This window comes from Paramisgurnus dabryanus, chromosome 1 (genome assembly GCF_030506205.2).
Source record: "Paramisgurnus dabryanus chromosome 1, PD_genome_1.1, whole genome shotgun sequence".
Lineage (NCBI taxonomy): Eukaryota > Metazoa > Chordata > Actinopteri > Cypriniformes > Cobitidae > Paramisgurnus > Paramisgurnus dabryanus.
In genome coordinates, this window is record NC_133337.1 from 15,173,639 (window position 1) to 15,201,217 (window position 27,579).

The 27,579-nt window shown below is 37.6% G+C and overlaps 1 protein-coding gene across 2 annotated transcripts in view; it reads right to left on the reverse strand.

Annotated features, from left to right (window-relative positions):
- The window catches only part of fgd6 (FYVE, RhoGEF and PH domain containing 6), a 38,905-nt gene that overhangs the window by 10,517 nt on the left and 809 nt on the right, over positions 1-27,579 (reverse strand). For both annotated transcript variants that reach the window (XM_065274602.2, XM_065274603.2), the window contains exons 2-14: positions 24,201-26,199; positions 12,000-12,108; positions 10,413-10,480; positions 10,255-10,285; positions 6,220-6,371; positions 5,962-6,118; positions 5,755-5,842; positions 4,088-4,138; positions 3,483-3,541; positions 3,328-3,399; positions 3,177-3,245; positions 2,651-2,734; positions 2,477-2,556 (exon numbers count right to left, since the gene is read on the reverse strand). In XM_065274602.2, the coding sequence (XP_065130674.1) occupies positions 2,477-2,556; positions 2,651-2,734; positions 3,177-3,245; positions 3,328-3,399; positions 3,483-3,541; positions 4,088-4,138; positions 5,755-5,842; positions 5,962-6,118; positions 6,220-6,371; positions 10,255-10,285; positions 10,413-10,480; positions 12,000-12,108; positions 24,201-26,199 (3,019 nt within the window). The remainder of the gene's footprint in view (positions 1-2,476; positions 2,557-2,650; positions 2,735-3,176; positions 3,246-3,327; positions 3,400-3,482; positions 3,542-4,087; positions 4,139-5,754; positions 5,843-5,961; positions 6,119-6,219; positions 6,372-10,254; positions 10,286-10,412; positions 10,481-11,999; positions 12,109-24,200; positions 26,200-27,579) is intronic.

Sequence of the window (27,579 nt, forward strand, 5' to 3'; positions counted from 1 at the left end):
GTGTGTAGATAAAGACAGCAGCTGTCTTCTAAGTTTCTAACTAATTAATTATAGTTTTTTATTTAAAATAAAGCAATTACAAAGGGAATGTTTACTGTTCATTTTTTTTATTTATTTATAGGGCTGTCAAAAGATTAATCGCGATTAATCGCATCCAAAATAAAAGTTTGTGTTTACATAACATATGTGTGTGTACTGTGTATAATTATTATTTATATATAAAAACACACCCAATCATGTATATATTTAAGAAAAAATTGTTATATTTCTATATAAAATATTTATATTTATATATAATATAAATTATAGAAATGTATATACAGTATTTAAATGCAAATATTTCTTAAATATATACATGAATGTGTGTGTATTTATATATACATAATATTTATACACAGTACACACACATATGCTATGTAAACACAAACTTTTATGTTGGATGCGATTAATCGCGATTAATCTTTTGACAGCCCTATTTATTTATTGTATGGAAAAATCCCACTTAATGAAACAGACCGCCATTACAGTTTTCCTCTCGCGCACCCCCTGGTGTCAGCACACCACAATTTGGGAATCCCTGCTATAGATTATTTATTATACAATGTTGAAAAGGCTCATTTTGGGTGTGCAGAAAAAAAGTGCTGTTTTGTGAGAGTCTTTCTTTAAATGCAAATGAGCCGCTGCTTTCCTTCCCGTTAAGGGCTATCTATACCGCCAGTATACACTAATTTTAATGAGACAAATCACCCTACTTTATTGTTCATAATGAACGTGCGGTAAGGAATCATTTAAAGATGATTTATTATAGATATGATGACCTAACTATGGTGTTTGGCGGTTGTGGGGCCAGGACCAGCGCAAAGTGATGTCAGTTTACTCAGAAAACACCAACAGCTTGTTGCATGACACTGTTAAGGTTTTAAAGGTGTCAAAGAATTCATTGATACAATATGTTACATTGTTCTCTGATGCTTTATTAGATGCAAAAATAAAACAGAGACGGTTTTACATGTCCATTTACAATCCCAGGATTTGTCCCCAGAATGAAATGGTCTATTATTGCCTTATTTGAAATGGTCATGAATAATAATGTTGAGCTCTCCTCTGATTGCCTGTTTCTTTCAGAAGCTCTGTGTGTGTGCAAACCAAGGCATTGAACCGGTTCACAGAACGAAAACGAAAAACTTTTGATGTTCTGAAAGGAACAGAAACGAAACCAGAAACTTTCAAAAATATATATGTTCCGGTACAGAATCGTCTAATTAAAATAATGGTAACTGGTTAATACCGTAATTTTTTTCGTTTTTGACAAGATTTTTGTGCAATACTCAATAAAGTTCACTTCCAGTCATCGTGGACTCATCGGAGAAATGAGAAGCTTGCCACCAGCAAGTAGCCTACTCAAGCCCAAGTCTCTAATACTCAATCATAAGAGGTAAATATTGTAGGCTACCAAGTATCTCAAGAAGTACAGATCACGACCCATGGTTTGGCTCGCTTGCAATTCGCGGGCTAATACGCGCCGTTTGGAATTCGTCCTCTGTCTGTGTGTGTGTGTGTTTAAGTGCACTCAACAAATGCAGGCATGTCAGAATTACATTATCACGCTTACAAAATGTAGCCTTTTTTTAATGTTCGATGACAAGATAGAGACTAATTATGTAGACTAATTAATTTCCTAATGATAAGCCTACTTATTTGTATGTCCCACAGCTGACATGAAACATTATTAACTGGTTCAGGAACTTTATTTTTTGTTCCAACCGGTTCAGGAACGTCAATTTTAGGATTGAACCGAAAACCAGAAACGTTAAAATACTGTTTCTGTTTAGAATGAACCAATTTGGAAAAAAATCTGGTTCAAAGCCCCGATGCAAACAGACCTTAAGTTTGATCCTGTATCAGGTGAAGATACAGATTTTGAGGAATAATCATTTATTTAGAGATTGTTAATGAACGTTTCTGAGTGGTAAGTTTGTGTTTTTTCAGTATGGACCTGCAAAACGTAACTAAGTCAATAGTAGAACTTCAGCCTAAACACTAGCACTAACTTAGCAGCCACAAATTTGTTTTTAGCGATTAACAACATTGTAAGTAATTTAATGTGTCATTTAATGTTGGGGGCATACATCACGACTGTAACGTCACAGTTGGTGTTATGTTGAGATTGTCCTGTTTTCCAGCAGTCTTTTGGATGCACAAGGTTTATATAATGAGGAAACAATAATGTTTAAAGCTCACTATATGCCATTACCATGTACAGAACTCTTATTATTCATCTGTGCCTAGTTAAATACAGCTTTACATTCTACAGCGCCTTTAAGAAGATTAAAAAAATAAATAAAAGTAGTGGTCAGATTTTTATCATTACATGTACACACACGTATGTTCAAACAACACCTAAAAGTGAGTTTCTCATATTAGGTGACCTCATATTAGGTGATAAGTCATATGCAAGTGTCTGTGTGTTTCTTACTTGGCAGATAGTATGAAGGAACGTTCCACACTCTCAATGTTTAGCTCATTCTGATAGGCCTCTTGACTGGGCTTGCTGACCTATTATTAGGATTAAACAACCACATTAACTTATTTTATCCTCTGTGTGTTGTGTGTGTGATTAAGAGAGAGAGGGTGAAGATGGATATCTGACCTTCATTCCAGCCAGAGAGAGCATGCTGTTGACTTTATACTGGCCAGACTGAACTGGTGTTGTGTACAGCAGAATGTCATTAAACTGTTGAGAGAAAGGTGAAATTTACTGACTGACCACAGCAAAGTGGAACACCACCCACATTTCCTGTCATATGCCGCAATATCCTGAATAGTAAATGACCAGGTTTTGGATTGGGTGTTGTCAATTCATGGGGTCTTTATTAAATCACCAAGCACATATACAAGCATTTAAAACGTGGATGATAAAAACACATCAATTATTGATTTTTTGTTATCACCAATAATAATCTAATCAAACAGTTGTTATGCCAAGTAAACTATAAACTGATTGTGGTGCATTAATATCAATTTGAGTTGTTGTGCTGTCCCAACAACTGTGCACCTATCCGCATTTTACAACTTGGAATGTGGTACACCCAATCAGATTTAAAGTGTCAACTAACTGTTTTATATTAAACACTATAAACTGTAACATATTTAACCACACATAAACAGTTTCTTACCAAGAAGAACATTCTGGGTTGCATAACCTTTCTGGAGAGTTTCATCAGGGTGCCCTCTTTTAAGAAAACCTGCATATAAAACACAGAAACCCAGAGCCTGTAATACTGCTGTTCAGACACAATGAATTATGGGTAATCTGGACTTTCTTACCCTTCCAGGCTGCACGATTTCATGATGGCCATTGAGACTGTACTGAACCTGCATCAGCTTCTGAAAGTTATCCTGAATAAATGCAATAAAAATGTTAGAAGTCATTCATATTTGTGAGATGTTAATTAGGGGGTGTGGCTATGTACCGGTCATACCCCTTGTTTCATGATGTCGTTTGCATGATTTGCCACTTCTTTCACCACGCTGAGAGCAGCTAGATAAACCAAACAAAAACTAAATTAAACCATGTCATTTGTGCTCAAGAATTACTAGCTTCGTGAAATGCAATTTGACTGATAATAGGATGTAAGGTATCAATGCAATATTGTGAGAAACATAACTGAAATATATAGACGGTTTCAGCAGTAACAACATAAACAAGCGGCTTTGCGGTCAACACGTAACTTCCAGTTAACTCCGCTAAAAATAAATAACAACAAAGTACTTAAAACATAGTTTATTTATATAACAAGCAAAATAAACAACACGTAGGATTACCTAGGAAACCCAAACATTTGTGGGGGTATTTGTTCAAGAGTTCAGTTTAGCAACTAGTCAGACCATTAAAAAAACTGAAACAGGAACTAAAGTTCGGACCAGGCGTGCATCGTTTCACCGCACATGCATCCGATGAAACCGTCTATAGATGTATCTATATATACACTGTATTGTACAGTATATATATATCTGTATTTACTGTATGTATTAGTACCATCCTAGTGTGAACATTTCATGTCCAAGAAAACTAATCTGTTCTCACTTTGTGTATCTTTGTAGTCGGACGAATCCTCAGGAAGGTTCTTCAAATAATCTGAAATGAATACAACAGAATTACAAAACTGACTAAAATATTAGTCTTCCTGAATTATATTGACGGTTGGCTTTGCTGGATTTTATCAAATCAACCTAAGGAACATACCAAAAAACTGTATAATTTAAAACCACTGATAATCAAATCCCAAAGACAGATGTTACAAATCTATAATTCAAAGTCACTTTACTGATGTTTACTTCTAAACAAATATTCACACAATGTTGAAATTTCTTAACAAATTTAAGGAGAAATTCAATGTGGCTTTTAAATTAACCATTTATGCATTTGGCAGATGCTTTTATTAAAGGTACAATTTGTAAGATATTTGCAGTAAAATGTCCAAAAACCACTAGTCCGGTGTTATATATTTTGTCCAGCTGATTACTAACAATATCTATAATGTTTTCAACTACTTGTAAATTATGAGAAAATTGCTGCCCTAAACAGTGACATGGGGCAGTGCAGTCACCTGTAAATAACGTTAATATCTACGTTACCCTTTGTTATCGCCTTTACTGACCACATGTAAAAACCACATGACAACAGTGTCGTGGACAAATGCGGAAGTAATAGCGTCTGTCGGGCCACTCGCTTTTTTATGGTAAGTTTGTTCATCTGAACACTTAATTCTGTGCTGTGTTAACAAACCATCGCATTGGACTAATACTGTAGCATCTATGACTAACAATTGCGTTTTGAACATTACATAAAACCTTACGTAATGGAAAAAAAATGATGTCATCAAACACAACATTTATAAAACTTGATTACTTTACCTCATGTGTAACATGATTTCTCTCTCCCGTCTGATTGATGGCTATCAGCGTTTGAGTTAAAGACAACAAATCCCATCAGTCTACGCTACTTCAGAGCGTCATTAATTTACGTCATTGTTTTTGATTTGATCTGGCGCCCTCTAGCGGCGCGGATTATACAAATTACATCTACATTACATTAAAGTGCACCTATTTTATTGTTATAACAATGTTATTTTGTGTTTTTGGTATAATACAATGTGTTTGCGTGGTTTATGAAAAAAAAAAAACACATAATTTTCCAAATACGTACACGTACATTTTGTAGCTCTGAATACTGCTTTCCTCAAACGCATTGTTTTTGTCCAAAACTGACTGATTTGAAAAGCTCTGTGTCCCTGATTGGCCAGCTAATCTGTACGTTGTGATTGGCCTGAAAAAATCGGATGTCAGGGGGAAATGTGATGCTCCTTACCATGTTTGAAAGATTCGGTCATAATGCAATGCTAACAGGAGATAGGCTGTGAGTCCGAAGCGGAGGAATTATGATAATGTCAGTCTTGTCTACATCACCAATCACAGGAAGTAAACTGTTGCCTACAAGCCATGTGTTTGTTGTAGTCCAAGAAAAGAGATTTACGTTGGAGACGATAACTCGCGTCATCGTTTATTTTGGAGTATGTACCTTTTGCGTATCGTTAGCATTTACTTATACACACCAAAGGAAATGTAAAATCGTGAATCGGACCATATTTGCTCTTTAAAAGTTATACATTTTTAAGTTATGTGCTTACCATGTCGAGCAAACACAGTATTGGTTACGGAGTGTAGTGAGCTCTACGGTGTGTTGGCGTTTACCTGTAAGCAGGAGCTGATACTGAGGTATCCGCTGCACGGGTTTCAGCAGGTAATGCTTCAAAGCTAGGCTTGCACAGCGAGGACTCGTCTGAGGAAAAATGAGTGAAAAAACTCATCAAATCTTTTTGCTGTAATAATTTAAAGCTGTACTTATCTGTAATTAAAATATGTTTTGTTTGGTATTATTTGTCAAGTTCACACACACACCTCAAACTGACGCACAACGCTGGCAAAAGGAGGATTTTTGCGACACTGTTCATCCAGCAAAGCTACGTTACGGTCGAACTCTCGTATGTAGGTGGAGTACATCTTCAGGTATGGACCTTTCTGAACAAAAATATCAGCCAGTCTCTGATGATCAGACCTGCATGAGTCACCAAAAAAGTGTTCAGTACTGAGCAAGTGATGTAGATACTAACTTTAAATACCAGTATATATGTGTGTATGTGTGTGTGTGCATAGTACCAGTGGGCTACTCTCTCCTCCAGCTCTTTCAGTAGGTCTTTATTCAGTTCGTAGAGTTGGGGCAGATAGTACAAGATCTGATTTAACACCTTCTCCTCCACCAAAGGTTTCCCGCTAGCACGAGTCGCTTTGGCAACCGCATCCCGAAAATCCTTATACAGGCAAAAACATATACATTTCAGACACATAATAAACTAGACAATAAAAAAATATAAAAATTAAGATGCTGAGTTTATTATTTTAAGTACATTCACATCATAAGGTCACGCAACACGTATGCGAAACTACGCCCCAGTATTTACAAGTGTGGAGAAAGATTGACGTTTCAACATTGTTGTATGTGGAATGATAATAATTAATGTCTTTGTGTCAGTTTATTGTTTAAAACGGTCCGCAAATGTGCATTTCACATATGTACAATTACACAAGCGCGTCACACGGCTGGTGAAAGACGAGAAGTTGTGGTTTAAAAGGGCATATTTAGATTTTTTTGATCGTTTTACTAGATAAGACCTTTGAAGCTGCGTTGAAAATGAAATTTTAAACTGCATTGAAACTAGGGATGCTAAACAATTAATCGTGATTAATCGTTAGCAGAATAAAAGTTTTTGTTTACATCATATATGTGTGTGAACTGTGTATAATAAATTTTTATAAATAAATGTACACACATGCATGTATATGTTTAAGAAATGTTTACATGTGTATATACATTTGTATATTTATGTATAATTTATATTATATATAAATACTTAATATATACATCTTTTTTCTTAAAATTATACATGAATGTGTTCATATTTATATATATACATATTTATTATACACAGTTTACACACATATGTGATGTAAACAAAACAAAAATATCGCGATTAATTGTTTAGCATCCCTAATTGAAACTGTAAACTGTTGGGGTCCAATAAAGTATATTAAATTGAGAAAAATCCTGGAATTTTTTCCTTAAAAAATTTCTTCTCAACTGAACAAAGAAAGACATCAACATTTTGGATCACATGTAAATTATAAAGATTTTTTTTTAAGAAAGTGGAGTAATCCTTTAACTTTAAAACTGCATACACTTATAGGCAAAGTTTTATGTGAAAGAACTTGGATAAAAAAATGTGCCAATAATAGTACCTTTGTAATCACTTTATACCAATTCAAGTTTAAGTGCAAATAAACAAAATATTAAAACTGCTACATGCCAAGAACAAGCACTCAAAAAAATAAACATCCAATAACAAACTGTCAAACTGAAGCACATAAATTGACAGCGCAGCCCATCAACAGCCTTAACAGGAAGTTATGAGAACATTTCTCACACACACACACACACACACACACACACACACACACACACACACACACACACACACACACACACACACACACACACACACACACACACACACACACGTCTTTAGGACAGCTGTTCGAGGTCACGGCCAAACAAGTGGGTTAAAGGGGGTGGGAGCAATTTCTTTCCAAAAACTCTCTCTGTCCACTGAGCTCACTGCAGTCTCTCCGGAAACTGTCTTCCTCTTGTTTTTCCTCTGTCATCTTTCCTCTCGTTTTTAACCTCTCTGTGCATCTCCCTAGTCTTGTTGATACAAGCTACTTATTAGCTCCAATAGTGGCCAAAATAATTTGAACACCTGACAGATCTGAAAATATTGAACTTTATTTGCTTTTAAAACATGATTTTATTTCATGATGGCTGCTCTGAGCACAACGAATATCAGATAAAATGAGTCGTAATGTTTATATCCACTTTTAACCTTTAGCAGCACATCTCTCTCTGGCATAGCAAACTTTGAGGGAACCAGTAAGGAAAAGACCTAAATCTCCTCATGATGGCCACCACTGTATCTACAAAGTCATCATTATCCTCTATAAACCATATAATAGAGCCATCATAAGGAGATTTAGGTCATAGGTTTGTTGTGCTCAGAGCAATGTGTGTGTGTATTAGGGCTGTCAAAATTGCTCAAAAATGACGTTCGAATATTCTCCCTAAAAAACCCACGAATATTCGAACTATTCGAATATCTGGATGGCCATTTTTTCAACGACGCATTACGTCAATAACAGGACAAATTAATATAAAGAGACATAACTACTTCTATAGGTAGTCTATTTAAGTTTAAACATATTTGACAACGTATATTACATACACAAAACAAGTAAATTAAGAGACATCAAAATGATATGGTACCTCGGATACATTGCTTGACAAAACTTCCTGAAGCCTGCTCCATCCACGACACTGATCGGTCTCATGTCCTTACAAACGAACGAAATTAATTTCTCCGTTATGACCTCTTTTTGTGTTGCAGACAAATAGCTTGTGGCGGGCGATGCAAAGTAAGTGTTAAGACGTGACTGTTTAGCTGGAGTTCCACACATTGTGGTCTCGTACACACTGCAAACTTTCAGGAGTGACAACCGCATTTAAATGTGAAAATATGATGATTGACACGGAGATAACCATAGCAACGGTCTGCCGCCTCACATGCTTATCACTCACAGCTTTGATGAAAATAATTTAACAGCATTATGTTTTGCAATAAACCTCCGCCGTGTCGTTGTGTATTGTACGCATTTGTGAGGCTGCGCGCGCTCTTGCAGTGTTGCCAGGTCCTCGTCTTTTTTGTACTCGCATACCATTTTAGCGCTTAACTGTTTATGGCTTTTGGCTCATGAAGCGATCAAGTTTTTGGTGCTGTTAAAATGTGAAGGTGCCAGTCCCAATATTTTGATCTTTGAGGTAAAGCGTTTTGATTTATTTTGGTTTATTATTGGATTTTTCTTGTTCGCTGTTTTTTTAGTGCAAGATCTGGCAACACTAGTCAGCAAACGCTTGTGCCTCTGTCATTCTCTGTACCGCGCAAACAGAAGACTTTTCCCCCTTGTAATAATTTATTTCTTCAGAAGAGAGACCTGTCATGTCCATGATGCACGTTTAAACACTTTATTAACTAGTTGTTCATTTCAGTTATGTAGGCTATAACACACTATGCAAAGTTTCTGTAAACGCGGTTGTCACTGCAGTTTGCGGGAGTTAATGCGGTTTTAGAATGCGATTGTCAGTCCCGTAAATTACTGAAGTGTGTGTGTACAGAACAGGATTAAGCATTAAAAGTTGAAGTGACAAACGAATTAATATGCAGTGTGTACAAGATGCCATGCTCATTTGGGTGCATATTTTCGAGATGTGACATCATGTTGCTAGTGGTCGAATGGTATGCTAACAACTTTATCTCGCGGCTCAACAATTTTACCTCCTACCGACCAAAATCCACAGTACTTCCAGACATAGCTTTTTAGATTTTTGGGGGTTAAAATTGCTTTCTCTGCTGCGGTCGACTTTCTGCCATCTTCCATGCAAGACGCATAAACTTTTAACAGTAAACAGTGTGACTACTGTGACCTGTCCCTGAACCAGGCGCATTAGTGCGCCCACTTACAAAGCAGACAGCCACGCCTCTACTACCGTGGGCTTAAAAAAAAAAAAAAATTATTCGAATATTAATTTTCATATTCGAAATTCGTTTTTTTTTAACTATTCGAATATATATTCGAATTTAGAATATTCGTTGACAGCCCTAGTGTGTATGTATGTATGCATGCATGTATGTGTATGTATATGTGTATATATACATATGTGTGTGCGCTTGTATGTGTGTGGCTGAAAACACAATCGACAGGTGGCTGACCTTAAACCAGTATAATTATTAACTATTATCTTTCAATCCAAATAGTTATTCTTATTACCCTGACTAGTTGGTAGACTGAAACATCCCGATCCTGTTTAACACTTGCATTCAACACATAGCCACTCATTAAAGTCCAGAAATAACCAAACAGATGTCTGTGAATATGAGTTTCCATTTGAGATTCTACTGTAAGACAGCAAGAATCAAATACTGCATCTCGACACATTCATGAATAATCAACAAACCACACCAACAGCTAACTGTTAAAATAATTCTTGCTCCTAATTTAAATCTGGTGCCAGTGTGAACAGCCACTTACGATGTGAAGTAACTTCAGAACATCCACAAATCTGCAAAAAAAAAGACACAATGAAAACTTCAACTCAAAAGCACACAAATACATGTTTCATCTGTACATTAGTGTATGTACTGAAAAGCACAATCAATGAAGTTACTGATGTCATGGGTTGAACTTACACTTTCTCTGAGCTCATGATCTCCATTGCGATGTGGACCACCTTATTCCTCTTTGATCTCTCTATTTCCTTCAGAGACACAAGTGAAATGCTGTTATGATTTACTATTAACTAAATTTGAATCAATGGTATTATATAGTAACAATAACTTACACAGTTGTTGCATCCAACCATGACTACGGACAAGTTAGAAATATCATATCAAAACAATATATCAAAAAATCTCTTCCATGTCTCAGTGTGTGATGGTTGTTGTGGGCTGGTGAGAGGCTGTGGTCTTTATTTGGATCAGGGGTTTGTCTCAACACAAGGACGACATTTGAGTGAAAGGACCCCCTGTTTACTAGCATGGTTGGTGTGGGGGTCTCCCAGGGTTATCTCTAGACAAAAAGTCTGCTAGACACGCCTATATCCAAATATATATGCTTGGACACATGGTTTTAAAAGGAACACATGGATGTGATTATGCTAACGTTGAAACCTCAAAATAAAGTAATGCAATGCATTGTAGAGGTCTGGACGTCATGTGACCCATTATGTTTACGCCACCATACTGGTAGGCAAGGACAGCCATAATATGAAATGAATGGCGCCAGCAAAAGTTTACTGCGTAGTTATTTTCCACATTATAAACGCTTTCATGTAACTTCTGGGTTACTATTAAACGCTTTTATGTTTTGTTTGTGAAGTATCACAGTCTGGTTTAAAATTATTGTTCAAGCACTGTTGATATCAATGCAACAGTGCTGAAGCACTTCAGGATAGCCTGCCCAAAGGGCGGAGTTTAAGCTACATTACCTCGACTGCAAGAGCTCTTATATAACTACAGTGTCCAGTTGTGTCAGAGAGTATAGGCACATTTACTGAAAAAAATTAACTCCCATTGGTTGTCGCTATAGCTTGTCGCTTCATATCTGCATTAAGTTAAATGCTTAACCGTTTAAAATCAGGATATATATTAACTCTTTCCCCGCAATTGATGAGTTTAAAATCAGGATATATATTAACTCTTTCCCCGCAATTGTCAATTAAGAAAAAATGCTTCCCTGCCAATGACGAGTTTTTACGACAATCCATATTTCCGCTATTATCCACCAGGTGGCATGCTTACCCAACTTATAAAACCGGAAGCATCCACTAAGGCCAAACAGTAAAAACTCTGTGTATGTGTTTATCATTACTCTGAATCTGACCCCTGTCAAAAGTCCTTCACAAAAATGCAATTATCTTAGCTTATCTTTTTGCTCAAAATGTAGTATTTTTAAAGAAACCAATCCTTATAAAAAGAGAAATCAGAGGATCTGTTCTTTCAATTGTTATATCGTATGTTTATATATTTAAAGAAGAACATTTTCTGGAAGGCATTAAACTTTTGTGAAAATCATAAAAAATGCTGGCGCTAGCTGGAAACTTTTTAAAAAAGCTGGCGGGGAAAGAGTTAAGAAAGCAAATAAGATCTTCTTTATATATCTACACTTTTGTTTACATTTTTTTACAACATTTATTTTGGAATATTATTATGACATAAACATTTACCAACTATAGTGTTGTATTGTTATTTTTGTGCATCTGTGTAAAAGTGCTGTACCTCTTTGTCTTTTGACTGGCTCATGTCTTCCTTGCTGGAGGCGGAGCTGTTATCATCTTCATCATTAGAGCTCAATCCATCATCTGAGAGATCACCGCTCACTGAACATCTGTCAAACAAGTCATCATGTTCAATGTAACATTCATACAATCAAAACATATTTCCTCAAACTGAAGAATCCCTTGAGAAGACCCTTACTGGTTCATTATTATTATTAATAATAATAACTCATTCGTTGAAACTGATTTGCTAAATAATCCAATATAACCAGTTTATCATAAAGTTGTGAATTTATTTTACAAATTAAATTTTTCTCTTTTGCAAATGTTATTTTTTAAATGGGAGCCTCTCCAGTAACCAATAACTGGAATGGTATGGTCCCCAAAAAAATTCTGATATAGGACACACTGGCGTGTCTTGGGTTTAAGTGACAAGAAATGCACCAGTGCACACTTGGGAGCTGCATAGAGGACTTATATTTGCGATTTACACCTTATGGGACAAATCAGGTTTTCATTGTTATTTATGTGTCTATGTGGTGTCATCATTCAACACCATTGCTGAGTATTTTCTCTATAAAATTGGAGACGGTCTCATTCCCGCGGTTTAAAATCGCCTTGGTTTCCAACGTCACATACATTTAACCAATCACATCAACACAGTTAAACGAGTGGATCAGTAGTTCAAGTTATATATTATGTATAGATGCTGCATAGACTCGGAGCTAAAACAATTGCAGCAGATCTGCTTTAGCTCTGCTTCTGTGATGCTCCCAAATGAAGGGTGAGTGCTGTAACCTGTTAACATCACCGCTAAAACATTAGGGATGCAAACGTGCAGTTCACATATGCATTGTGGGAAACTGAACTTAGCAGTTTTCTGTCTAAAACTGCTGAATGTAGCATCTATTTACATATATATCTATGGTCCAAGGTGATATGAAAAAGTGGAAGCGGGCACTAATTGGCATATTCATATCTATGGTCCGAGCTGTGTGATTGAGTTTGTAGGGCTGGGTATTGGCAAGGGCCTCACGATGCGATGCATATCACGATACATGAGCACGATACAATATGCCACGATACGTCGCAGCGCTGTGCATATTGCAATGCATTGCAATACTTTTTCTTTTTTTTAACAAAATTGTTTTTTTAAAGCCTAAGTGCTTCCACACATCGGCTTTAAAAGCTCACTTTTTTCTCACTTCCGGTAACTTCTTAGACATTGACCGAATGGCCGTATATGATAGAAAACTGGACAGCGACAACTACAGTATCGGCAGAGGTCGTTTGACGCACACAGAGGGAATTTTTTGTGTGTTTTTAATATCAACACCAGAGATCGAAACATTGATACACTATCGTGTAAAAATTATCCCGATAGTTAGCTGTGTCGATATTTTTGCACAGCCCTACTCATTTGCATATTCATAGATCCATGTATACTAAATGAGACAGGGTGTAGACTTACATTCAAGCTGTTTTAAAGCATTTAGAAATTACTGTGACAGGTACAGCTATTGTATATGCTATGATGATGCTCAAAGATAAGTTTTAACTGATAAAATTATTTACAACAGGGGGACTTTAAGGCTAGGCCACACAAAATCTTATTAAATTTTGACCACAAACATGACATATAAAAGAAATCAACGATTTTACAGTTTTGTTCCTATAGTATGTGGAGGGCCTGTATGTTCTCACGACAGCACACCACTATTACTATAAACAGCGGTTTTCAAACTGTGGGTCAGGACCCACATGTGGGTCGCTTAAGTTGCTTGTTTGTTGTAGCAGTGAATAACACAATTAGTTTATTTCAACTAATGACATTAATTCTGATATGATATACCAAGGTATTTTGATATATTGCAGTTAAACTTACATTTCATTAACTCTTTCACCGCCATTGACGAGATATCTTGTCAATTAAGAGAAAACGCTTCCCCGCCAATGACGAGATTTTCCGTCTTTCCGCAATACCGCTATTATCCACCAGGTGGTTCCGCAACTTATACAACCCGGAAGTAGCACCTCACGTGAAGGAGAAAGAACTCTGTGTATGTTTTAAAGATCGCTCTGCATCTGATCTCTATCAAAAGTCCTTTGCAAAAATGGAATTATCTCAGCTTTTTGCTCAATATTGGGTGTTTTTTGAAGAAACCTAACTGTTTGAGAGGTGATTACAAGAGAACTAATGAAGGTAGGATGAGACGTTTTTTTTTTTTTTGAAAGCAGAGGGTCTGTTCTTTCATCTGATATATTGTTTATATATTTAAAGAAGAACATTTTCTGGAAGGCATTAAACTTTTGTGAAAATCATGAAAAATACTGGCACTGGCTGGCAACTTTTTAAAAAAATGCTGGCGGGGAAAGAGTTAATAGAGTAAAAATTATAAGAGTGACAATAATAAAAGAAAAAAATTGTGCTTCCTCATTTTTCTATTTAAAATATATTGGTGGGTCCCAGGATAGATTATACCCATTAAAGTGGGTAGAGAAATGAAACATTTTGGGATCCCATGATGATCATATAGTACCAAATAGCACAGGGTTGTTAGTTCTTAATGAGTTAAAAGTAAACGCTCATGCATTCACACTCTGTCTGCCCTCTCCTCTGGTTCCCTTGCTCTCATTCTTTCTCCTGCAGCATGAGGACAGAGCTGCTCTTGTTTACAGCTTATATAAACTCACTCTGCCACACACACACACATCCACACACAAACCCTTGAGAGCACAATCTCTTGCTCAAATACACAGATATGCAGACATGGAGTTTCTATCATGCCAGGCAATTAATTGCGAGTGCTATTTAAAACAGGAGTTTAATTCACACTATTTAGGACACTCAGAATTTAGGTGCTGGCAGATGCTGAACTCTCACTAGTGCATAACTGATTATAACAATGGTGAGGGTTAAAGGGATAATTCACCCAAAAATGAAAATTCTGTTATTATTTACTCACCCTCATGAGTGAGTTTCATTATTCTGTTGAATACAAAAGAGGATATTTTGATAAATGATGATAAGCACACAGCTGATGGTACCCATTGACTTCCATAGTAGGCCTATTTGTTTATTACAACTATAGAGGTCTGTGAGCAAATCCTAAAGCTATCACTAAATGACAACTTCTATGAATACTTTTACATTTGGTATTCTAGATTTTTATCTTGTTGTTGATAAAAACATAGTCTTTTGTTCACTAATGATCTTTTTTTAACGAGAACGTCCCCAAAGAGACAATTTCTCAGGTTTGTCTCCAAACTATAGCTAAATGCACACACACTTAGTTGGTCAAATTCCAAGTGTTTGTGTCTGACGCCCATTAACCAATAGAGCACAGCAGCCAACCCAGTTTAAATCACATTTAAAGAGACAGCGATTGTGTTCAGAATGGAAAATTAGCATAGTGCTTACTGCACCGCATATATTGTATACAGGTCACTATGTTTTATGTCTCTTTTTTTCCAAAGCACTCAAAGGATATACGTTTTACTTGTGTTTTCCGGGAATCAACCCATGACTTTTTTAGTGCCATGATCAACCAGCTTACCTATAGAAAACCATTTAATTTTAGTATGTCTACAAACAGCATTATACAACACTGTCAGTGTCAACTGATGACTAATATCTTTTGTCATATGACCACAGCATGCATGTTTAAAGGAGGGGGTGTATGTTTTCAGTTTTTGAATGGACTAAATAAAACAATACTACCGATATATTCATAGATATTTATGAAACATGATTAGTTCACATATCCGTTTCTCTGAAAAACAATGCTGTAGAAAGTATTCTCGTTTAAAATGCACCTTTCGTGTCATAATGTCTGTTTTTGTTTTAGTCTTTGTGATCCCACTCCCTGCAAATTTACCCAATAGTATATTTCGACAGCTTTTTGCCACTTATCACAGTTCCTTAAATAAATGCTGCAATGGTTTAAAAATGCAATCTCCAAAGTAAGCCGCAGATTGAGTTATTAAAATCAATATGAGCAGCTTTGTAATTTGCAGGCAACAAAAAAATTAAAATTGCATCATCAGTAGAGCTCCTATATGTGTTTGGCACCCCGATAGAGGGGCAGGGGAAAACATCTGTAATATTTTGAAATTTACTGCGGTACCAAGTTCAACCACTATGTAACATACAGCTCCTTTATTTGAAAGTGTGTTGTCCATATTATAATAATAAAAACAGTAATTAGATCAAACAATAAGTCAAGAAAAAGATAATGAAGTTTTAAACATTGTGCTCTGTTGTATACTCCACATTTTGTCCAATGTCATCCAGTTATCCCATGCATACAGAAAAAGCATACTGTGTGCAAGGTATACATACACTACAGCTATAGAGCAGTATTGTAGTGTACTAATTTCATTTTCAGTCACATAAGACCAGTCATTAATCATTAAACCTTAGTTTTATGTCTGTGTACTACGTGATGAAAGATGAAATGTAAACTATGTTTGCCGGTAACATGTTAGCGAAAACTCATTCCTAACAAACAGCCACAAATATGATATACATCTGGTTTTACCAGATGGGGTGGTTTAAATTAATTATGAATGCCTGTGTGTAGCCGTGCGTATTTTACTTTCACTTGTGAATTAGCGGCAATGCACTTGTTTAAATAAAGTGCTTGAAGGGAGCCAGTGCACGCTGGTACTTCTGTATCCAAATAAAAGCCTGCCCATCCCAAGCTATAGTAGGATGAGCCTGGCACTGTAAGAGGCTGCTGACCACCGTGTAGGACACTGGCTATTGCAACATGACTAGTATGCACCACTATACAAATGCTTATATATGCCTGACTAAATTTATGTTTTCATAGTCTAAAACACACTTACTCAAAGGGTCATGCTTAAATGCCTAAAAACATACTGTAACTTGTGTCTAATCTTGTGTCTAAAGACTAGACAGTGAAAAAAAAAATCAACCATATAAAATGTATGTACACCATAAATTGGTACCCCTTTACAGTTCAATAGCATCCCAGAATGCATTTCATAAATTATTTTACAGAGGTGGCTAATTTGTACGCATCTTAATGATCTGCTTTTAACCTATTAGGGTTTAGTTTAGGAGTGGTGCATTATTGCTTTTATTGTACAAGCTCATACAAAAACCGGCACCTCATAAATAGGGACGTTTTCCTGTGAGATCAGGTTGGCTGAAAGTTTTCTAGCCGAAGGGATGCTATTGCAGATCTTAATATGAGTTGGTTAGGGATAGACCGATATAGATTTTTCAGTGCCGATACCGATTTTTGTTTCACCGGCCTTATCCGATGACCCATACAGGCTGCCGATTTTCTTGAGCTGATATTTGAAGCAGATACTGCTTTTGCTCACTCAATTTACATCATAAAAATGACACAATGATGATGCCAAATGTTACAAGTCTCAATTTTAAAAAAGTAACATGTATAGAACTTAAAAAAACTATATTTAACAAATAGTAAAAACAGGTGAGGGTGCCATGAATCCATCTTTTGATGTTGTCATGGAAAGGTTGGTTGTTTTTAGTCACATGACCTGCAATCGCTTGCGGCTTCAAGCACTCTGTCTGTAAATAATGCCGGGAAAAAATCGGCGAACACGGCGGCCACATATCGGCCAATGCCAATACACATAAAACTCACAAATATCACTACTTTTGGTCACTACATAACTTATTTCATAATTATTGCATTACTGTTAATCAAAGATGTGTAAATATGTACTAATAAAGAAAGAGCCCAAACTTTGATTAGGATTTTTTTTTAAACTGAAAATGGTGCCTATTGGTGCAAAACTCTCCATCATAATACTGCACTGTTGAGAAAGGTTGCATTCAGTGTTTTCTTTCCTTTATCACCCGGCAAGCAAAAATGAAGTCTTTGGAAAAGTAACAGGCCACCTCTTCTTAACAATCTGTATGATTACAGGTCTTGTTCATATCATGGCTGGAAGTAGGAAGTATGAGCAATAGTGATGCTTGTCTCTGAGTAAACACTACTAATGATGCAATAATGTAATTTTAGTAGATGTAGTATAAATATAAGGCAATATGGTTGTTTAACACACAATGGAAACCACATACTGCTGACAAAAGTTCAACATCGTGGGCTATGATCTTTCGTAATGAAGTTTAACAGTCAGCATTCGGTATATTTACATCAGAATGAGATGAATCATGTTATACTGACATGGTTTTTTTGCTACTGTGTTGGAAATGTTATAATGACAAAGCGTGACTGTGAGGCAGAAGGTTCAAATTTTGAGAATGAGTGTGTGGGAGAAACCAAGAGAGAGAGAGAAAGAGAGGTTTTTTTCCAGTGGCTCAGCTCTCTTCTCTTTAGACATTTCCTGCTCTGGCCACTGAAAATAACGCACAGGAAAGCAGCCCAACCTGGACTCAAAGAGTGGACTGTAACACTCACACACACCCTTACATGACCACACAGACCAAACTACCAAAACTATTAATTGACGTTTGATCCCACACATAACTACAAGTTTGGCCACTGGCACTGGACGTTGGTAACACACTGCTGTGTTTGTAAATAATAGATATTACACACAGATAACACAAATTAGGATTCGCAGCTACTACACTCTTTTAGGATCATGCAAAATGCCAGAAGACAGACTCACTGTTTAAATCACACACTTCAAATCATCTGTATGATACATATTACATACTGATTATACAATCCATCACATTCTTTAAAATCACAAAATACCTAGGATAACAAAATTCACCTCTTTCTTATGCAGCACCTAGCATTTAGCCATAGCCAAGCATTCACATAATAAATCCTCTAAAATTGCACTGTAAAAATGCAAATTATTATCGCTTGCTAAGTCTTATGAACAGCAGCTAAGCTAATTCTGGCTCTCTATCTGCCCCTCCACCTCGGGATGCCCATCACAGGGGCAACTAGAGATTATGTCAGATCCAATGTGGATGCAAACCTCTTACAAAGACTGTTTAAAAGTGATGCCCATACCGAGCGCACCTGTAAACGTCATGTTCAGCCTAAAATTCATCTCAGCTGCGGTTCAGAAGCAGAACAGGATTTATTTATTACTTCTTTAATACTACACTTTATTTTTTCTTTGCAACAGCTGTTTGATGTTTTAGCTGCAGTATCGCCATGTCAGTTTAAAACATTACGTAGTTGCAACATATGACACTCTTAACCCAATGCAGGGTTTCTAAATTGATGCTTAAATATATTTTAGTCAAGGAACCTAATGTCAATTACTGTAGTTGGGTAGTGCAACACTTATCTAAATATGACATAACAAATAACTGATTTAATGATTTTTAAACAGATTTATTGTCAGTGCAGTTTTGACATACAGCGATGGCCGGGCAAATTGTAATTTCGAGCCCTGCGATAGGTTTTTAACATAATTTACAAGTTCCTGTTATTTAAAAGTGCTCACTTTGTTTGACGTCTTCATTGGAAACTGTAGCGGGCCAGGCTGCATCTCTGTCGGCATCCTCTCTGACTTGGGGTGTGGGAGGTCAGTGTTTCCCATATATGCATTTATTTGTGGCGGGCCGCCACAGAATCAACACTGGCCGCCACAAATAGATTTTTCATGATTCCCATTTACATATTAATTTTACTATTTAAAACGGCTTAATTCATTGCATCGAGCGCTCAGCGCGCCTCCATCCTCCCTCCCTCGTTGTGTGCAGCGCAACAGCGCGCGCCCGCGGCCCCCTCCCCTCTCTTTGCTGAGCCTGCACGCCTCTCTCACATAACAGTGAAAAGTATTTAACTCCGTGTTCCTCCGTGTACTTTCTCTTTTTCGCGTAAACGTCAACAGTCACGGATGTTACCGACAGAGAAGTCGGTGGCTGATTAAGTTCATCATGAGAGTGACTTAACAAAAGGTTAGTATAGTGTTTCCCACATATACCCGTTCTGATGTGAGTCTGTGTCCGAGCTCTCTCCCTACCTATTATGCGGCATGCCCATGCACGTGTTCTGTAGTAACAGCAACTGTGTATTCTCTCATATTTCTGAATTTGCAACAAATTGTCTGCGCTATACAATAAAATACCACTCGTATTTCTAGTAATAAAGCGCTCAAAACACAACAACACTGATGAGAAGAGCAACACCAGTACAGCCTCAATGTAAACGTATGATGGTTTTTTTCAGATAAGGTCGCGTTTTTAGCAGCAGTTTAAGAAAGAGCTGATTGGATTAAACAAAGAGTTACTGAGTCGTGGGTCGTTACTGGGTCCTGTTTAGTCACTATTTTATAGACAACAGAACAGAAACTATGTAAAAATAGCATCTTAGTTGTGTTAAAATGCTATATAATGTGACTGATCAAAGAGTAAAACACGACGCAATGACGTCACATATATGCTAATCAGCGTGTGACGTCAGCGACGCCACAGCATCTCCAAAATCCTGTGGGAAACACTGGAGGTGGATGGAGCGGACGAGGGTGCTTGGCAATCGTTAGCTGAGTTGCTGGCTAACAACACTGATGTTGATTACTATCGTTAGCTTAAACTGCTAGCTAAAATCAGGGATGTAGCTTTGCAAGGTTGTTTGTAAATCTGAAGGAAAAAAGTTTCAGTAGTTCGCTTCATCTTTACTATTAATGATGGCATGTGTGATTGACGGAAACCTAGCCCAATGGCGTTTAGGGAATCATATTTCAAAAAATATCCGGTGCCTCAGTCCTCCTCGCATAAGTAACTTATTTTACCAAGTGTTTTAGGGTATATTTGCCTTTATTCACATCATGCGATTGGATTAGCTACAAGAGAAGTGGAAATACGCCGTATACCTGCGTATACCCTCACTAAATCACTGTTTAGAAGTGGGTACACTGTAAAAAAAACTTTGCTGCCTTAAAATTTTTTGTTAAATCAACTCAGATTTACAAGTCATGTCAACAGAAATTAGTTGTCACAACTTATAAAATATAGCTGAGAAAAGTCAACTTAAATTTATAAGTTATAACAACTCACCTGTAGTTATAACAACTCATCTCTAGTCAAGATAAATAATAGTAAGTTGAAATGACTTGTAAATCCGAGTTGATTCAACAAAAAAATTTAAGGCAGCAAAGTACAATATATACGAACAATGTATACGCAAATCCGACTGAAAAAAAAAGTGGGTATTTGTCGTATACCTGCATATACCCTGGACTACAGGACTGGTAGAAACGACAAACAACGAGCCCTATTTTACACTGCTCAAAACTTGTGTTTGAGTTATGGTTTAGTCAGTAGTAAATTCTTTAAAGGGGACATATTATGAAAATCTGACTTTTTCCATGTTTAAGTGCTATAATTGTGTCCCCAGTGCTTCTATCAACCTAGAAAATATTAAAAAGATCAACCCAATAACTTAGTTTTGGTAAACCATTTTCTGCAAGCATGTGAAAAATAGGTCATTGTAATTTGGCCCTTATTGTGATGTCAGAATAAGGTAATACCGCCCCCTTTATCTGCACTATCCAACCACAGCACAACCATTTAGTATGGAGAGAAAGAGAGAGATAAAATATTTCACAGCACAATTGAGTTTCAATTGCAACAAACCACCATCATTGTGATCAGTGGTTGCACTTCATCCGCTCATTTGCATTTTAAATGACACACCCAAAACGGCACACTTTTGCTCAGACCTATTTTAGACTTAGTTTTCATCTTTAAAAAAATCTCATAATATGTCCCCTTTAAATATAAAAAAACTACTTACAGGCTGTGAATCAGAAGTGGGCAGAATTATGATAACGACCATCATGTCCATGTCAACAGGCCGAGAAAGTAAACTGTTGCATACAATCTGTGTGTTTGTTGTAGTCCAAGAAAAGAGATTTATGTTGGAGACGATAACTCGCATCATCGTTTCCTTTGAGATTTGTACCGTTTTCATATCGTTAACATGTACTACTACACACTTACGCATCAAATGAAATGTAAAATTGTGAATCGGATAATACATGCTCTTTAAATAATCATTATAGGACTTCCTTTGTAACAAAAAGTTATGGATAGCAGCAGTCGAGTGTCAGATGAGAACTGGCCCTCTGGCCTGAGCCTGGTGGTTTCTAACAAGGGTTTTTCTCCATTTACACATCAATGGAGTTTTGGTTCCTTGCCACTGTCGCCTTGTTAGCTTGCTTACTGGGAGACTACTTAGCTCAGCTCAGGGTTTTGTAAATTCTGTTATTAGACTACACCATTTCACTTATTATTTCAGTATGCAATACTATATACATTTTATAAAATCGTTAGTCCCAGTCCTTGGTTCTGATTGGTCAATAACTAGGTTTTATTTATGATATAACAGAGCTATGACTGTTGCACCCAACAATTTGGTGTATCACTGCACAGCACCCTTAGCAATGTAAACATAGGCTGTGTGAAAGATTCTGTTTCTCTTCAAAGCATGTCAGGGATTATTTTTTCCAGCGGAAGGAAGAATTGTAGTAATTTTACTTCATGAAAGTTGCATTGCTACATATTTTTTGCTTAAACATTTGTATTTTGTGGTCTATAAAATAATAAGGTATTCAAGGTTAGTGCTGTATTGTGAATAAGTCTGAAGGAGTTGAAGGCAAGATGTGACACCCTTCAGCAGTAACTTATTCCACGAATAAACACAGCACAGTCTCTGATACCATACTGCTTATGTATGGTACTACTGCAATTTCTCAATGCATTTTGCATTCCTCTTCATGGTATCTGTTTTTATATAATTTCCTCTTTTTTCTGAGGGTCATTTTCAAGTAAGCTGCAAATGCATGTCTGGTTTCAATTTTATAGCACCTGAGCATTAATGACACGCTCGGATTAATGGCATCAGGTTAAAGAAGGTTGCAGTCGTGACAGTGTTGCCAGCTGCCCTTAAGCTGGGATACACTGCAGGATTTTTGCAAACCTATAAGATCATACTGTGCGACATGGATCGTATAAACCTGGGTACGGCATGCATGTGGACTCTACAATGATGACACTTATTGAATTGTAGGCTGCGAGGGCTGCGACACGTTAACACAATGTCAACAGCATGCGCTAGTGGTAAATAAATACAGTATGCAGGTCATAGCAGCAAACACACTAGGCGTTGATCATGCTGAATTTCTAACACTTTCAGAAAACTATCGTAGGCTATCTTTGGACACAAGACCGGGAAACTGTCCACCTTTGAACCCCTCTCACTGTACGACATAGGAACACCAATTAAGAGCCACGATCACAGAAATCACAACGATTGTTTCACGATGGCAATCTTTTGCCAGGGACGGCTAAAATCGTGCAGGGTATCCCAGGCTTTAGAGTAAATCAGCTTCTTTCTTGTCCACCAATCGAGTGGCTTGTCATAAATGAACATATAAATATTTGAGTAAACTATTGCCCCGACCCACTACCATTGTGTACCGTCAATATCACAAGCTGACGACAGGACGATCTCACTATGGGGCATATCGCACAACACTACTGTGCTACTAAATAATAAAAGCTAATAATGATAAACAAATGCACAACTGGCAAAAATCCAGCATGTCTTGTGATCCACTGTCTATATCATGTTGTAGGTTAATACATCATTAACCAGTTTAGACATCCGTATATTGTCAGGAGTTCCAAATATTCATTTTGTGTTTCCTGTACCTGCTTTTTTGAATTTGAAGTTACTGGCATCTATGGAATTGCATTTTCATGAATCATCAAGGACAATGCTTTAAGCTATCTTGTTTACTACTCCACTAAAAAAATGTCACACATCTTGTATGACCTGAGGGTGAGTAAATAAACAGATCATTTTGGGGCAGTTTCCCGGACAGGGCTTATCCTATTCCTTGACTAAAATTCATGTTTGAGCTGCTTTAATTTCAAAACACCTTGTACCGAAATATTTTAATATAGATCAATGCCATTGTTTTGTCTCAAGATGTACACCAGTATAGTTTATTGTAAGGTTTGTTTATAAAAACTTCTTAAATGTTCTAAAATAACTAAGGGCTAGTCCTGGATTAATCTAAACCCTGTCTGGGAAACAGTCTCTTTCAGTTTTAAGTGAAGTATTCCTTTAAAAATACAGCAGGCTTTTTGATCAGGCATTACGAAAAGCTACCCTTTCAAGAAAATATTTTGAAAAATGGCTGATCTATTAAACAGGACAGTTTTGGTTCATTATGAATAAATATACATGCACCAACTGACCTGCTGATATCACAAGGTTCTTGCACCTCGTATACGCCTGCGTCGGCATCCTGGTTGGAATAGACCCAAGGGAGGTTCATGTACTCTGGAATCTCTTCGTATAATTGAACGTTTTCATATTCAACCCCACAATCACCCTCACTATCACCTTGAGCAGCTTCATCATCTCCAGAGGTGGCCTTGTTAATGGGCGTGTCATTTTGATCCTCGTACTCCGGATCACCACGAGTGCAATCTAGGGACTGTCCACTGCGAAGCAACTTCGGAAGCAAGCGTGCGCAAACACGTAGCTCTAGAAGTTTTCGCAGGCTACGACGCCCTTGTTCGGAACGCACCAACTGTCCACCGGACTCTGATCCATTCGGATCTACTCGCTGAAGATCTGCCGAGGAAAAGGACTTTGCCCTTTGTTTGATTAATACAGGTCCTGCCCCTTCAGTCTGTGGTTGGCTGTTACTGCGAGACGGTTGGCTCCTGTTGAAGAGTGGGATGCTAGGTAGGGCAACTCGCCACGATTGTTTCTCCTGAGGAGGTGCAGGTAGTTCCCTGAATATGGGTGGGCTGGAGTTAGGAAGCGGAGGAGGGGCGTCTGTTTGCGGAGGCGTGTTTTGTTTCCGTAACATAACAGATGCGGGAAGGCTGTTTCTCTGAGGCTTTTTGGGCATGACCTTCGGTGACCTCTCCTCTCCGCTGAAAGATGTCTTGGTTATTGCCACTGAAACCTGTTGTCCACAGCTAAGCTTAGCCTGTTTAGGAAGGCTTCGGGTAACTGGGTATCGAGCAAAATCTCCATATGCTTCATCATCTTCCTCACTGTTTTCCTCCTCATCATCTTTACTCCCAACACTTTGAGGGTCAGTGTAACAGTGCAAAAGCAGATTATCCACCGACGATGAGGTCCTATGTGAAGAATCACCTGTTTGGGGGAGGGACTTCTGCCGAGGGGGAGGGGCTGGAGGTTGTGAACCCTCCTTTGCTGATGTGTTTACAGAATCTAAAGCTGCACCATTTGTTGGAGCAGCATAGTGACTGGAGTCGATTTCAGTCTGTGTACTATGAGAAGAGTCTATTTTGTGCAAAGGATCAGTGCAGGTTAAGTCGTCAGTGTTTTCCTCAGACAAACGGGAATTTAGGGGTGTGTCCGTGTGGGCGTGACAGGTTGTTGAAGTGCTTTCTGTATTTTCCAATATTGTGTTTGACCGAACGTGTTCAGAAGTTTCTGCCGTTTGAGTATCCAAGTGTCCAATCTCTACAACATTTTGCCGATGTAAAACTCTACGGGGACGCCGTGGGTGGGGTATGGGGAGTGGTTTACTGGGTGGTGCCGGAACACAAACATCAACACTTTCACTCGTGCAAGAGTCAGGAACGGAATTCCTGGCCTGTTTCGGCTCTAAAGACTCATCCTTTTCCTGTAGAGATTGTGCATGGCTGTGTTTTGGGACTGGGATAGAAGCTTGTTTTTGTGTACTGGCCAGATTATTCAGTAGTGTGGGAGTGTGTGTTTCCTCCTGTGTCTCTGTGGGAGTGTAGAATAAGTCTGTGGAAGCTTGGATTTGTTCTTGCTTGGATAGGTCAGCCTGTTCTCGCATGTCATGACACAGCTGTTCTTTTAGGGTTTCACCCTCCTTGAAAACACCTACTTCTGGTGTTGCACTTATATCCTTAGAACCCTCTAATTCGCTGTCGCCTAGGAGATGACCCTGAGGGCAGGGAGGAATAATGTAAGGTGATAGGTGTGATGGCAGTAGAGCAGGACCCCCGTTTTTGGAGACAAGGGTCTTGCATGGATTTTTCTTCAACTGGGGTGATATTTGAGGAACCAGGGGGTTGACTTTGGGCAAGCATGGTTTGGGAGCAACTGCAGGTTTTCCTCTCTTGAGCACAGTCGGTGAGGGAGAAGGCTGGAGGATGTCAGGTTTCGGAGCAATGGGAGGAGGAGATGGTTTTTGCTGATGAACCAGCTTGGGTTTGGGGGCAACCGGTGGTTTCTTCATTCCTACACAAGTTCACACAGAAAAAGAAGAACTACATGAATTTCGTGAACAAACAAACCACATGCATACTGAATACTCAGTTTTGGGTCATGCAGAAGGTCGAAACTGAAATGAAGCTTATAAACACAACATGTCTTATGTAGCACCATTGTTCTGAAGGAAAACATATTTGACTGAAATGACAATAAAGCTCATCTGACATACACTGACCATTGAACCAAGGATACATTTGAACATCATAACTAGTTTGATTCACTTCACAATTATTGGATCATGCAAAATCATCGCACAAAAACATTCAAAAAGATCCCATGACATAGGACATGCGAGACAGAAAATGCTACAGAAGCTCAAAAATAACTGTTTAATCTATTAAATATACATATGTTTTAATGTCTTAAAAGGATAGTTCACCCAAAAATGACAATTATCTTATCATTTACTTAATCTCATGTTGTTACAAACCTGTATACATTTCTTTGTTCTGATGAACATAAAGGAAGATATTTTGAGGAATGTTTGTAAACAAACCAATAACGAGCCCCATTGACTTCCATTGTAGGATAGAAAAATACTATGGAAGTCAATGGAGGTCATGATCCATTTGTTTACAAACATTCCTCAAAATATCTTCCTTTGTGTTCATCAGAACAAGGAAATGTATACAGGTTTTTAACAACAGTAAGTAAATGATAACAGAATTTTCATTTTTGGGTGAACTATCCCTTTAATCTTTCAACACTAAAATGTGATTTGTAGATAGGTAGGGAAATACATAATTTACATAATACATAATATCATAATTTTCATAAAGTTTTAACTGTAGATTTATTTTAGGATATTTGCATCCACGTTTATGTCCATATTATATTTTTACATTAGTAAAAATGGCATAAATTAAAGTTATCATTGTTACCTTTGGTATATTTTGTTATACTGTAATACTAGAGCACGGTAATAAGAAGGACAGACAGTAGGAGGAAAAAACTATTCTTATTTTCATTTATCAAAGCGGAATAGATAATTATGTACACAGTTTATTGAGATAGCAAACTTCTGCTGATGCTCTCTAAAGGAAATGTGGGCTTCCCATTCCAGGGAAGCAATCCAAGACTAATCCCGGATTCGCCCTCCTCCACCACCCGTACCGGACCGAGTGGTTCCACTTTCCTCAGACTCGGAGCTCGTGCTGTTTTAGTACGTTAGCTACTTCTCTGGCCCGTTTCACCGAACAGTGCTCGCGAATTCTCGCGCAGAAATCCCCGAGTTTACATCGGCACGCGAGACGGAGTCATCAGGCGGATGTGTAGCGATACAGTTTCTTACAGTCGTGGAAAGAAAATCACGGGACTTTTCTTTATTCCCTCAGCTGCCTTCCTTCA